This window comes from Crocodylus porosus, unplaced genomic scaffold, assembly GCF_001723895.1.
Source record: "Crocodylus porosus isolate Cpor-Errol unplaced genomic scaffold, CroPor_comp1, whole genome shotgun sequence".
Classification (NCBI taxonomy): Eukaryota; Metazoa; Chordata; order Crocodylia; family Crocodylidae; genus Crocodylus; species Crocodylus porosus.
In genome coordinates this window covers 55,577,993-55,593,585 of record NW_017728909.1, presented here as the reverse complement: position 1 = coordinate 55,593,585, position 15,593 = coordinate 55,577,993, and the positions used below count along the sequence as shown (strand labels likewise).

Here is a 15,593-nt window from a genome sequence, read left to right as displayed (position 1 = left end):
AAATTATACTTCCCCAAAACCAGGAGCACAGACCATATCTATGGCATGGAGGACTGCATCCAAGGAAGATATTACTCTTAAATAGATCTAGGGTTTAGAGAGGACTAGTAATCTGAAAGTAAATTTATAGTACTATACCATGGCTATAAGAGGCTTGAAATAAGGGAATAATGAGTAAAAGAAGGTGAATTTATAACTCTCTGTATGGACAGCTTAGGCCAAAGCTAGTTCACCCACCCTGCTAAGCATCCTAGGATGCTGGGGGACTGTGAGTTAATTTGAATATGGAAGGGAGCTGGGACAGAAGTTCAATAAAACAGTTAAACCTAAATCAGTTAAGTCTGATACTACATCTCTCCAGGTTTATCTTAAACTGGTTTTGGCCATTTTGAAAGCTAAAATGTATTATAGAATTGAACAGGTTTCCAATCACTTATACTGGTTTATGTGTAACTTCTGTCCCTAACCTTTATGTCCTCAGATCAAGAGCCAAATGCTTTTCTGGAAGTTGTGTGTAAGGAAAACACAGGTTATTTGGTTCATTATAAGGGTAATTGGGTGAAATGTAAGGACCTGTGGAATATGAGAGGTTAAAATCAATGATAAAATGTTCTATTTTGGTCCTGTTTTTTTGAACAGGATCAAAAATCGTGAATCTGCTCTGATTTCAATGAATTTAATCTTTTATGAGAATGACAAATGATTTCTATGAATGTTTACAAATATTTAGTAACAAGGAAGGCACCAAAAGAAGTCTGAAATGAATTTGAATTTGAATATTTGTGAATGTTGTCTAAATTTTTTGCTAGCTCTGCTGGGCATGCAAATACACAGTGTGATAGATGATTTTATTAGCAAGCATTTAGTATATTTGAGTTAATGGCACTGACAAGTGCAACAGCTATTTGGGCAGAAAAGTATTATTCAGTTTTCATAATAATTTATGACACCAGACTCAAAGTAATGTCTATCAGTCAAGCAAGAGGGAGAAATCCTATCTTTTCTGATGAAGGGAGATCATTGACTAGATTGCCTTCTTTAGCAAATATGGGCTACTTTGCTCATTAAAAGTATTGTTTTTTTATCCTTTCCTGCTCATTATAAAAATTTGCAAAAACGATCTGGAATTATCCTCCTTCAGTCATGTTTAAACTGTTTTCTCTTATTTTATTGTTAATAAAGTCTTACATTGATAGGAATACACCCTGTATTCAGGCCAGCTTGACATAGAAGTAGACTCCTAATAACCTGCAACAGAACATCAGATATTTGAGAAACATGCAGTGCAGAAGACTGAGACCTTATTTCGTATTCAAAATAATAAAGTAGGTGTTACCATAGTTTTGTAAACCTAGGAATGAATTAAATAAAAGTAATGTTTTACATAAAGGAAAACTGTATGTCATAACATTGCTATAAAGTTTTCAAACTAATCCTCATACAATTAACTTACTGTTAGATCATTATGCTGTTAAGCATTATTATAGTTGAAGCCAAGGTTAGAGCTGCCTTTTCACTTGGGGCAGTTGTTCCAGTCTCAGAGCTCCTATCTGTGATTCTGGGAACTGAGAAAAATTGGTGAAGAGGATGGAAAGCCTTAGGCTAAACTGCAACTGGGAACAGACAGTTAATTACTAGGGCTGTGTGAAGCTTTGGTTGCTGATTTGATTTGGAGGAGATTCATCCTGATTCAAATCAGGAGACCCATTAAAAGATCCAAATTGAATTTGAAGCCTCCAAATCAATTCAGAAAAGATTTGGAGATTCGGATTGGTGGGGGAGAGGCAGGCATAGCTGCATGCCTGCAGGTTATCCCGGGGCTCCTCCAGCTGTGTCTGTCTATCCCCAGGCAGAGGGATCCACACAAGAAGCCCCCATGGCTGTTCTGCCTGACCCCATCTCGCATCTGGCACCAGCACCCTGGCACTTAAAAAAAAAAAAAAATAATAAACTAAAAAGTCCTGCACTCACTGGCTGTAGCAGGGGCTGTGGGGGCTTTGAGGCCTCCTGGCAGAACCCCTCTGTGCAGCCCCCATTTCCCAATCGCGCCCCACCCCCAGCCTGGCCCCAGCAGTCTGGGGGAGGAAAAAAAACACACTCACTGGAAGTAACAGTGACTGTGGGGGCTCTGGGGCCATGTGGAAGAGCCCCCTCTAAAGCCCCACCTCCCTCATCTTTCCCCTGCCCAGCCCCATCCCCAATGGCTGCCCTGCCTGGCCCCAGCATCCTGGCAATAAAAAAAAAAAAAGCCCTGCACTCACTGGATGCAGCAGCAGCAATGGGGGGCTCTGGACACTTACGGCAGAGCCACCCCCATACACAATATGGGGCAGTGGGGGGGGTGGAGATCGCCCCCCCACCTGGCACCTGCACAGCAGGTGTTGCATCACATGGGTGTAGTGCAGCTCAGCAGGGTGCCGCACACTGTTCAGGAGCTGGGGCTACAGAGACTGAGTGTTGTCAGGCTCCAGCTGACACCTGGAGCCACCTCAGCTCCCAGACATCGTATGGCAACCTGCCAAGCCATGCTGCACCCATGTCAGGTGGCAGCTGCTGTGTGGGTGCCAGGTGGTGGGGGCAATCCCTGCTGCCTCCCACTGCTCTGCCTTGCATGGGGGGGGCTCTGTCACAAGCACCCAGAGGCCCTGATTGCCTCTTCCAGAGCCAGTCAATGGGATGCTTTTTTAATTGCTGGGAGGCTGAGCCAGATGGGGCAGCCATCAGGAGTAGGGCCGGGTGGGGGCTGCAGGGTGGGTGGCTCTGCCAGGAGGTCTCAGAGCCATCACAACCGCTGCTGCAGCCAGTGAGTGCGGGCCCTTTTTTTTTTTTTTTTAAGTCCTGGGATGCTGGGCAGGGCAGCCATAGGGGCTTCTCTTGAAGCTGCCCCAGCCCAGAGAGAGACAGGCACAGCCAGAGGAGCGGTAGGATAACCTGCAGCCACCCAGCTGTGCCTGCCTCTTCCCAGCTAATCCGAATCTTAGAATTAGTGCCAAATCTCCAATTCTGATTTGGCCACACTGAATGGGGAAGTGATTCAAATCACCAAGTTGAATCGCTGTCCTCTGAATCGGCGAAATCCAAATTGAATACTTCCCTATTAGTACAAGCATATTAATTACCATAAGCTTTCCTCTTTCCTTTTATGTCCAAACCTGCAGTGAGGGAATGGATTTTTTTCCCCCCATATGAAAGTAAACTTTTTTCCTGGATCTGATAAGTTATTGTGGCAGGACACTGTGTGTGCCTGCCACTTTAAGGGCCTGGAGCTGGCAGCTGCCAGGTGCCTGATGAGAGCAGCGATTTTGAACCTAGGGCTGCCCATATAAACAGGGCAGTTTTGCTGCTGGAGGCCAGGCAACAACATTGCCTGGCTGCAGGGCTGCTGGTATCATCTGGAGGTCAGGGAGGAGCTATAGGGGATGGTCAGGAGGTTCCTGGTCCTGGGTATGACCTAAAACTGCACACTGCCAGGAATGGGTGGCCTGGTGGGACTTGCAGTGGTGCGGGAACCCCAGGAAATGCCAGGCCAGTTACCACCCTGGTGAAAGGTGGGTCAGGGCGCTTTAACCCCTAGCCCCCACAGTCAGGTGTGTTCCCCACTTTGTAGGGTCTGGAAGGTGGAACCCCAGAGAGAGAGAGGGAGGTCATAGACTCGCACCTGTCTGAACTTCCCCTGACTGGTCCATGCTGGGGCCAGGACCAGAAGGGTCAAAGGGCCAGGGGCCCACCACGAGGAATGCCCAAGAGCTGAGGGCCTGGGGTTCTGACTGGCCTGGAGGTGGGCCAGGGCTAGTAGCCAAAGGTCCTGGGGAGGACCACACCCGGAAGGGGAAGCAGTTCAGGGAGGTATGCTGCCCAGGATGAAGGCAGATTAGGCCGCTGGAATGGAGGGATCTTAGAGGGGTCCTGATTGGAGAAGTCTGAGGTCCAGTGTAGGGCCAGTGACTGTTGAGAACATCTGGATACCATCTATGAGGCTTGGGCTGCAGTGTAGGGAAGGAACGGAGCTGCAGATAGTGCCTCTAGCATTGGGGCAAAAAAATGGGCAGCCTCCCACTTAATTACATTAATGAACTAATTACCAACAAGGCATGGTGGGCAAGAAGGTGGGCAGTAAGCCCAGAAACAGAGGTGGGCCCCAGTGAGATTGGCCTGGAGCAGGCCTCTTTTTACACTTATTAAAAAATAATGTGGCAAATTTGAATGTCTGAGCCTTTATGGCTTTCACTTCATGTTTTCAACCTTCTTTTCTACAGCCTTGAAAGCTGAGATTTGTATTCAGTTTCTTGACTCCAATAGTTGAAGCTTTCTGTTTAAAAAAAGAATCAACAAAAAACAAACCAAAAAACCCTTAACTATTCTAAGGCCTCTAAAATCATAAGCTGGGCATGTTCTTATTAAGGTTCTTATAATGGTTTCATTTGGCTTAATATGTAACAACATGCAGTCAACAGGGACAAATTTTATGCACGCAAACCCACGATTAGTTATATTGTATAATTTACTGCATGTATATATTTATAATGATTTTATACATAATATTAATTATTTGGATCCTTCGTCATATGCGTTCATGTTACAAGATTAGCAAGACAAAATAATCAGTCTAGTTTAAATAAAGTCAAGGAGAGTATATAAAATTTCTAGGCATCAAAAACTTAGCTGCCTTCACTATTAAGTACTCAGGAATCCGAAGTAATTGTTCAGATGCCTTTTCATCTTAGGAAATAAATCAGCCATTTAGCCAGTAAGTCAGAATAACTGCTTACATATTTGTTAAAAGATTTACAGAGCTCATTTGTTCACATGTTTATCTGTTTGCATCTCTGCACAGGTGTATCTTCAGCATGATTTATTTATAGTTCTTATTTGTACTGTTTCAGCTGGAAAATGGATTTGAATGTCAGTGGTTTGCTAATGATTCTGTGCATCAGAAAACAATTAAAGCAAACTTTTATTATCCAATAGTACTCTGTCCTTCTGAAATCGGGATATAGTGATATATTTCATAGCTGAGCCTATTCTTTCACAATCAACAACATTCATATTGATTTCATAAGGAATTTGTGAGAAATGATGAATGGATCTGGTTCTTCTACTATTTGGTGGCCACCCAAAAGGTGCCCCTAGATAATAAGTGAGTCCTTTCCTCAGGGAAGGGAGAATTAAATCATTTTATTTCAACATGGTTTTAGAGAGATTTTAAAATTAAGTTCCATTTTATAGTGGTATCTTAGAATCTAGGATAGAGACATAGAGACTGCCATATTGGATCAGAACACACTGGCCCATTTTTTTTGATCCACAGTTTCCTGCAATGGCTAGAACCAAATTCTATAGTTGCATTAAAATGACTAATTTATCTTATTGCAAAACATGCCAAGAAAGGAGTTTTTTTTCCTAACACTATCCAGTTATCTATGCAGTACTTCTACATCCTATAATGTGGAGATTAATTTAATTAAAAACAATTGTACTTGCACATGTAACTGCAGCTGATGTCACTGTAATTCAAATGAATGTTTAATTCTTTTAGGAATCCTATTAACCACCTTCATTCAATAATATTTTGTGAAGAGAATATTTTTTGGGTTAAGAACACACCTAAAATGGACTTTTTTAAATGGTATTTTTCTTTGTCTTTTTATTTATTTCAGTGTCCTCTGTGTTATATGAAAGTGATGTCTTTTATCATTCCCTTTTCATCCAGTTGTGGTAAATGGATGAAATATCTATTGGATATTTTTCACTTCTAAATTTTTTTTAAAAATTAGATACATCTGCAGAGTGATCTGTGTTTGTTAGTCAAAGCTGACTAATCTTGGTAATTTTACAATTTATATTTTGTAGAAGTCCTTATTTTATATCAGGATGAGTATGAGATGGTTCCTTTCTATTTGCACAGTCCATCCAGTTTGGCCTTCGTATCACAAGATTGTTTTCATAAAGTTGCAGTGTTTGTGTTCTTGACAGAGATTGATGGACTCACTGTTACCATCATGATGCACTGCATTATTTATATACAGCAACTGAATTTCCTCTTTCAGGTTGTCCTTTACTGCCAACCAAGAAACTGCAGTGTTTTGTAAAGAAGGGTTATACAATGATTTGTAGGATTTTATAAAATTATAACAACATGCTGCTTAAAATGAAAAGCTGTTCAAGGTCTAGCACTGTAAATTTGTTCAGAATCATTTTTTCCCAGAGTAGGAAAAGAAGTGAAGTTCCCAACTAAAAAGTATTTAATAAATGTAAATACAAAGGTTATAGTTTACAGCTGGCTCTGTGCAGGTGCGCTGAGGAAGAAAAAAAGTATGAGCCACTCTTCTCCTGTATAAATTATGTGTGTAATTTTATTGGCTGTGCCCAGCTGCGAGGGACAGAGCTAAACTAGTGTTGCCGTCATAGTCCCCTTTCTCACAACCCTCACACTCCAGTTCTGCTGTCAGAGATTCAATCCATGGATCACAAAGGTGTGGTAGTGTTTTCTCCTTAACCTGATTTTTCTGCCACTAAAATACTTAACATACCTTCTAATGAAAGTTGTTTGTTGGGTTATATGTCAAAGAGCAGAAATGGTATGAAGAACCAGAGATTTGTTTCTTTGGAAATGAACATAAGACTTGTATCTGTAAAGTGCATTTTTGGTGCAGAGTCTCAACAAGCATATAAAAAAGCATGTTGTACAGTTTGCAAACAGTCAACCAATTTTGCGTGTTTTGTGTTTAAAAGGAATTTATTGGAAGTCAGGTTTACACAATCAATTACAAATAGGAAGTGACACATCACTGATGAAACAGAGTACAATAAGAAGTACTTGTAGTCTTGTGGTGATGTTTTTTTCTGTAGGCTCTATTTCTCTCTGCAGCTCACCCCGATTACAAGATTATATTCTAAACCCATTGTGCTGTATTAAAAGTTATGTAATATGCAATACAGACAGTATATTATGGTAACAAATCCCATCAGCAGTTTAAGCCAGAACAAACTGCATCCATATAAGCTTTTCTTATTGAGAACTGAGCCTTTAAAATCAAAACCTATGTATCAAACTGAATCGAAGGTATAACAAATTAGATTTCAATATTTCAATATAAATGGCCTCTCAAGAGGCACAAATGTAAATTGAGAGGCATGCTGTTGATTCAAAAGTGACATTTATTTTGTTCTTCACAGTTTCAAAGGCAGTAAGTTATAAGGGTGCTAACATTTTAAGGGAATTTTACTAATTTGAGTATGCAAATTTGGATGAACTTTATATCAAGTTTTAAGTAGAGTTATTGCTCACTAGTGTCTTTTCAGTTTGCTCATTTCTTTGACTACACTGTATCATGCCAAAATCCAATTTTAATCATTGCTGTCCACAACTACTATAATATATTTTCCCTCTTTAGCTCTCTGCTGTTCTATGCAAGTCAGTCAGCTTAGGAAGATTTTTGTTGGGGTTCTTTGTCTTTTATTTTGTCTTCAGCTTTGCCTTGTGTCTGACACCCTAGAGATTCATAACTGAAACTGGGTTTATAGCCCACCATTAAAAAATGTACAACAACAATAAAACATGATGCAGGTTTATCCAATTTAGTTTGCTAGAGTCTAAACTAATAGTCATTAAAATAGCAATGCATTAGAAAACCAAAGGTTCATGTCCTTGAATAATTTTACTAAGAAGCAAATAATTAAGAGCTAAATTTTGCTTTGGATGTGCTTTTGTGCGATTGGCCAACAGCCAGGCCTTAAATGAAGAGTTACAGGGTTTGTGTAGACAAAATGGGGTCCCTAAATTGAAGCAGTGAGTTTTTAAAAACAATTTAGGGCTGATTAGACCCCTGTGTCATGCAGACACCCAACTTACCTGCCTCTCCAGTGGTGGGGAAGGGAGGGTGAGCTGCTGGCAGGTGGAGCAGTTCCTGGGTTGTGGGGTGGGGAGGGATGGTGCTTCCCTTCATGGCAGCAGCACCACCCCCCGCCAGCAGCACCCACCCACAGGCACCTGGATCGGGAATACTGGGGGTGCACCACAGCTGTGGAGAGAAGCACCAGGCCCCTACGCAGCTCAGACAGGCAGGTTCCAGGGACAAAAAAAAAAAAAAGAGAAAAGATCAGGCTTGCCGATTTTTCTTGGGTGGAGCCTGTCTTTCCTGGACTGCTGCCAGGCTGCCTGCAGGACTTCCTTCAGAGACCCTGAGCTACACAGAGCACAGTGCAGCTTTGCTACCTTCACTCTGCAGCTGTAGGGGCAACAAACTAAAAACTTCTCCTTGGAGTTTTAGTTTGCTGAACGCTGAGTCATTTAAGATGAATTACGCTGCCAAATTTCCTACAGCAGCTGGAATTAATGCCCAATACACCACCAAGGCATGCAAACACCAACACCATTAAAGTGGTGCAAAAGCATTTAGTCCATTTGAAAGTGTCATGCATACATGCCCTTCGTTTCATCTGCACACGGCCATAGTTAACTTACCAAAAGTTTCTCCTGAGGTCACAAGAAGTATCTAGTGCTAGACCTGACCAGGTTTTGGAATTTTGCTGTAGCATGGGAAACTCCAAGAGATTGAAAGCACTCCCCCTTCCCACCTCTACACCCAGTTCAAAATGAAAACTAGAAATTTAAATATTTCTCATGAAAAGGAAGCACCAACAATTATTTTAAAAATTGGAAATGTTTTTAGTTTTCTTTCTCTGACAACCTTCTTTCCCTGGTAACCAGGGCACACCACTTGCTACCCTCCATAATTGTAAGAGCTGAGGAATCGATATTAGTCCCTTGAGGCTCCCCTGAAGAATATATTGAGATACAGCCAAGATACACTGACCGCCTTAAATCCAAACAGAACTTCCAGGATTTCCCTTTGGTCTCCAATCCAGTTATATTTAGCAGGGTGGGACTTACACAGAGCTGCTTAATCTTGAAGCCTTATCTTGAATAAACTCACCTACCACATAGCTAGTCAGAAATCAAGGCAAGTCTCTAACAGCACCCTGCTTATTTTCTTGGAGGAAGCACATAAACCTTTACCTGACTTCCTGAAACACTTCTTGGTTTTGACAAATTGACATTGTTCGCAAAATATGTTTGGTCAAAAATTCAAAACCACCTCAGCTTAGTGAAACGCTGCCTAACTGTACTATTCCTGAAGATTATTTAAGATAGTTCCATTTTTGCTCACATCTAACTCCACTAACCCAAGTGAAATAGGTCATAGCCTTGAATCTGTTTTTATGTAACCCAATTTCAGGCAGTAATGCCCATAAGGCATTAGAAAATAGTACACTATAAAGTACATAAAGGGGGAAAGGTTCTAGGCACTAATCAAGCAAATGACTGTTTACTGGCCATAAAAGATCATCAGTTTTTTACCTTTTAACACATTACCTATCCAGGTGTAATGATTTATTCAATACTTATTTAGCTGTGAAGAGCTGAGCAGAATCTTTGGAAGAGTTAAATACATCACTGTTTCTCCCCCAAAATACTGATAGTCTTATATCAAATCCCTCAAATCTAGTATATGAGCAGACAGAGTACTTTCCTTGTTCTGAATAGAATATACACACCATATATAGCTCAAATTTATCATCTTCTGTGGTTTTGCTTTGAGAACTCAAGTATCAATAACAGAACATTGACATCAACTACATTTTCTTCTCAGACTTAGCTGTTGATATATTTCCCCACAGAATTTCCCCTCTTTCACACCTATGTCTGTGCAAAAAGTAATATAACTCATTGTTTCCTGGATGGCAGTTAACAAAATCCACCTTCGCCTTGATACAGTAATGATTCTTTAGTGTTACTTAAATTTAAACAAGGGTTTAGTCCTGATCGAAGAATGACTATTTCTCTACCTATCCACTCTCATTTGCCTCAGTTCCCAGAATCTGAGGTAGGAGCTCTGAGACTGGAAAACTCTCATTAAAATGTTATAATACTTCAGTAACAATTAGAACAGGAGAAATAGAAGGAGTTACAAATACACGCAGCTGGACAAAATGCACGGAACTCATTATGATTCTTGTTGGCATTTGTTATTTCTCACAGGTAGGTCACAAGTGTAATAGGTATTATATAGATCAAGTACTTCAAAATTACACTGGTATGAGCCAGGGCAGTATTTGGCCTTACATGATTTTGTGACAAGTGAATCTACTGAATATATCCATTGTTTATTCTTTTAGCTATCACTACAGTCATCGTTTGTCACTGCTGTACTACATTCATCATTCTTTTACAATCTAATATTGCATTGTTAAGAAGTGTATGCCAGTGACTGACAGCATATTTGGCCCAGGGTTAGTGGGTGGAAAGAAGTTCCATAAAAAGATAATTTGGTTAATGCATATCTTGGTCATGGGCAATAATGATTGTTGCTATAGACAACACTCACATCTCTTCTATTGGTTCTATACAGTAGGCAGGGTTACTAAGCATCTTGTATATTCTAAAAAATGAGCGGAAAATGTCAGTAACAGTTTTCAGACAAATAAAAGATGACTAGGTAATTTTATTCAGTCCTGTCATAGTATTAGATATTAAGTAATGTCCAGAAATGGAAAACCTAGGGAGGTACTCTGTTTCCTTTTAAGGTTAGTATTAAAGAACTCCTGGAATTTAGTGAGAACACAATTGGGCCTTTAATCCTATGAAGAATTTCTAGGTCCTTGATTTCTGAAATAAAAGACCAGAATACAAATTGAGGAAATAAATTATCTAGATCCAAAAGTCTCTTGTCATTGTCACTGGATCTTCCATACAGGTTTGTACAGGTTTGTAGTCTCCAAATTTAATTGTTGATGGTGTGGAGAATACACATCTCAGAGCCTTCCTCCTCTGAGATTAGTATTAATTGGAACCATATTACCTTATTTGCACTGAAGAAATACTTAAATGAACTCCATAAGGTCTAGCAGTCTTTACTCTCCAAATAAAGCTCTGGCTATACAAGCCTCAGGATGAATTATATGCACGTCCAAATCAAGAAAGTTCAATTCTTTAAAAATGGGAAAAGCAGCTCATTACCTTTCTCCTTGAACCAATATACTTCTTTCCTAGATGTAAAATTGGAAAGATATATTGTTAACACCAAGCAGACCTAAATACACAAGTTTTCAGGATGCTCTAGTCCAGCTATTGGCAACCTTCACCAATGCTAGGCTGGCATCATAGGCAACCAATCTATCCCCAGCAGGTGATACCTTCCAGCCCACCCACAACGCTGCCAGCAGAGGTAGCGTCTGTCCTCTCTTCAGTTCAGCCTTATGTCCCCCCACCATGAGAGAGAACTCTGCTGTGGGAAAAAGTGTCAGCACAGCCAGCAGCATGAGGATTAATGCAGCAGCTGCCAGATGTAGGAATCTTCTGGTGTCCCCCCATTACAGCCACTGCTGACTCATTGAAAACGGCAATCAGCAAAGGTAAATTCTCAAGCAAGAATGGCAGCAACTGCAGTATCAGGATCGTGTTAACCCTTTGCCTGCTGGCCATGCTGAGATTTCTCATACTATAATAGTGTCTCCTACAGGGGTGGCTTTGAGGCTGATGATGGGGACCACTAGCCTCTAGCTGCCGAACTTGCTGCAGATGATCCCACGGCAGGTTGAATCCAATCTCTTTGTGGGGTAGATCCAGCCTGCAGGCTGTACATTGCCAACCTCTGAGTTATTCCATTAAACTAGCTTAAACTTTCCATATTCAAAATTCAAATTTAGTGGGGTTTTTTGGTTTTTGTAGAAGTCATTAGCGGAAAGCCCTTTAATTGCTGTACATTGAACATTTCTTATATGATCATTCTATTAATTTGGAAATTTCACTTGAGACCCTAAAGCTAATTTGCATGATTAAAAGGTGTTTTAAGATGTTTGAAATCTTCCCCCTCCCTCCTTTACACCCTGACATATGTGATTAATAATGCATAATATAATCCACTGACTAGTTACTACTCTCTGGCATAGACCAATACACTTTCCACAATTCTCTTTGAACAAGTATTAGATGCAAAATAAGACACCCTTGTCACTTAAAAAGAAACAAAATATTATAACCTGTAAATTAGAGAATATTAGTCTTTCCTGATATCTTTTAGAACTAATCTCTAAGGTCTTTCATTTAGAAGACATTAGAATGATCTGCCTTATTGCAATAATTGTCAATATTTTTAAAGCTATAATTAAACCCAATGGAAAAAATGAATACTAAATGATCACCTGCCATAAATGTAATATCACAGGTATAATTATCTCCTTCAGATTTATGAATTTGAATGCACGAGTAGCAACAGTTTTGATTGACACACAAAATTCCATGCCATAAAATAGAAACTGAAAATGTTTGAAGTACAAATTAGCATTATGTTAAAACATAGCATATGAAAACACAGCATACAAGGAAATGTCAGTGTTCTGATGCTAAAATACATGAAATATTTTCCTGTTGTTTATAAGATCAGATTATAATATGTAAAATACATTTTGAAGGGTGGATCTACTTTACATGGTAGAAGAGAGCAAAACAATTTAGTAATGTAGCTTAATAACTGAAAAGCAAACTAATATCTCAGATCTGGCCAAAAGCCTACTAAAACCAATAGGTGTAGTATATTTCCATTGTTTCCAATGAGCTCTGGAACACTGGTACTTTATACAATATTCTCCTGGGACACGCATGCATGTTTTTCTGAGGACATGGGATTGTATTATATGACATGGAGGAAAGGTGTGACCTAAAGCCAATTAGTAATTGGCTTCAGATGTGGTCCCAAATTTGCAGTATGTGAAGTGTATACTTAGCAACTCAGCTAGGTTTAACCTATAATTCAACCCACAGTGAGCGCATCTAAATGGGATGCCTACTGCACAGTTATTACTACATAGTCATTTAGTACTTGCATAACCAAGTACTAAATGACTGCACAGTAACTGGAATTACTGTGCAGTATTGTCCCAGAACGTTGTCTGTCTAGTGATGCTGTTATTATTGCACAGCAGCTTGTGATGCTACTGCACAGTAGTAATGTCATAGTTTGTGCCCAGGGATTTTACTGCTAGGGCTGTGCAAAGCGTCAGCCCCTGATTTTATTCAGTCTGATTCGGTGGCCAAATCTCCAAATCGAATCAGAGGACCCTTTAGATTCTCTGAATCGAATCAGAACCCTCTGAATCAATGCAGAGCTATTTGGAGATTCAGACACAGACACAGCTTTAAGTGTTTTTTCTGCATACCTCTAGGTAGCAGGCGGCTTATGAGTGCAGTGATGCTGAAGTGCATGGAGCCTCCCACAGAAGCAGAGGGGGCCCCCAGCATGCTCAGCAGCAGACTCAGAAGTAGACACGAAGCACTTCTGGTCTACTTCTGGGTCCACTGGGGAGTGTGCTGGGAGTCCCCCTGCATCCCCTCCAGCTTGGTGACTGGTGCCTCCTGGGTCTGGAGGAGCACAGGGGGGTGGGCTCCTGTAGGATGCTCCATGCACCCCAGCATTTCAGTGATAACAAGCCATGCTGGCTACCTTAAGGTGTAGAAAAAACTTTTAAAGCTGAGTCTATGTTCAAATCACTGATTTTCCAAATCAGCATCAAATCTTCAGATTCAGATTTGGCTGAGTCGAATCAGGGACAGTGATCTGAATCAAAAAATCAAATCACTGTCCCTGATTCAGGCTGAATCCAAATCCAAATTGAATAGGGCCCGCTTTGCACACCCCTAGCTACTGCACAGTAGTAATGAACTACTGTACTGTAGGCATCTTGTGTAGATGCAGCCAGTATTTATTTAATTTTGTTGCTAAAGTAGCCATGTTGTGCTTTCAAACTAGTTCTATCCATGGACAGCTCTGGACACATTCTCTGTTCCAGCCTTCATTACATGAAACTTCACATGCCTTGCATAGAGCATTTTGGTAAAGGATGTTATTAGCAGAGAAAATCAGTTTAATATACTATATGATGTGTAAAATATAAAATGACTCCATGTGGGTACTATTTAAGTCACATGCAAACAGACTAATACCCCAACTTTTTTTACTTTTGCGAACTGTCATTTTCCTTTCTGAATTTATGTTATAGTTATGTACTCGGTGCTAGAGTCTACAGTAAGGAGGACCAGTTGAGGGTACGTCTTCACAGAAGAAATAGTTTTTGGAAGATAAGTCTCTGAGTTAACTTAGCTTGGGTATAAGCAGTCGCATTTCAGAGACGGATTTAAATTTCCTTATTTTCACTTACCTATATGTGTCACTAGGACTTCTGAGGGCATATCCCATTTCTCTTCATGCAGTAGTAAGCTTAGTTACTCTTTGATTCTTTCCTAATGTATTGTTGAAGGACTTAACTGATTTTTCTGGGCATATTGGGAGAACTGTGGGAAGATAAAGGAAGACTAAGAACACTCAAAAGGCTTATTTTGCATTCTTATTGCAAAAGTTTACCAGCATGAAGGAAACCCTGACTTCATCTTTAGTTTATAGGTGCAGGTGAGCCTGAGCTTGAGAGTACCACCACATTTAAATGAGAGTTTTGTAGGTAGACAGGAGCCAGGATGGGGAGAAATACCCAAAAGCCCAGAGCAATCTTGTATCTCTCTGAAGTAGAGGGGGAAAGGAATTATCTTCTGCTGTTCTCATCCTTGGGAAGAAATTTTGAGGCAAGTGGTACGACCTGAGACTGAAACAGCAACTCTGAGCCAGAGTGCCGAGCGTGGCTTACAGGGTTATATATGGTTTACAAGATACACCCAAAATATTTTAGGGAATCCATAGTGTCATAAAACATCATCTTTCTTTTGTGGTTTTTCTGAGTTCTTTGGAACATAAGAATTGCTTGATTATTTTTTCCATAGTCATAAAATTAGCAAAAGTTAAAAGCTAGCATTTTCTAAGGGATGCCTTGAATCTAACAATGGGTATCTTGAGTCTACAAAGGTTGAGAAGCACTGCTTTAACTTTAAAAAATATGTCAAATTCATTAAGATCATAGGTGTTCAGAGGAATCTGGAACAGTTATTATGATATGTCTTGGGTTGTCAATAATTTAGCTGCATTAAAATTATCATGCAAAGTATTTGGAAGTATATATGAGAGATTGAGCATCTTTCTGTTATTTGCAGGGGATGTGTGTGACTCCAACCCATGTAAAAATGGTGGCATCTGTTTGTCCGGGTTGGCTGATGATTTTTATACTTGCGAATGTCCTGAAGGCTTCACAGACCTCAATTGTTCTAGTGTTGTGGAGGTTGGTAAGTGCAAACATAAAAAGTGACAATAACTGTATAATATTCCTATAGTGCGTGATCGTCCAAACAAAGAAGTGTCTTTAGCTTTGTGTGTATAATACTTCAGTCTACATTATTCATTTATTGATACTTTATGGCTCTTTCTAACATTTCCATAGTCTTCATTCATGTCTATTTTCCCCTATAGCTATCTCTAAATTACTTCTGCAAATAAAAATCACTCATAAAAGTTTAATAATTTATTTTAAAGTGATGCAAACTATCTGTTTGACCAAAAAAACCCAAAACCTAACTCTTCAATGGTCACAATAATATTCCAAATAACTTGCTACTTTTTTCTTTTTAACAAAGGCTGCAAAACTAAAGTCTT

General features: G+C 40.0%; 1 protein-coding gene across 1 annotated transcript in view; it reads left to right on the top strand.

The window, feature by feature from the left end:
• Nucleotides 1-14,889: 14,889 nt before the first annotated feature.
• EDIL3 (EGF like repeats and discoidin domains 3) overlaps nt 14,890-15,593 on the top strand; it is a 354,955-nt gene continuing 354,251 nt past the window's right edge. The window contains exons 1-2 of the mRNA XM_019531712.1: nt 14,890-14,893; nt 15,098-15,226. Of these exons, the coding sequence (XP_019387257.1) occupies nt 14,890-14,893; nt 15,098-15,226 (133 nt within the window). The remainder of the gene's footprint in view (nt 14,894-15,097; nt 15,227-15,593) is intronic.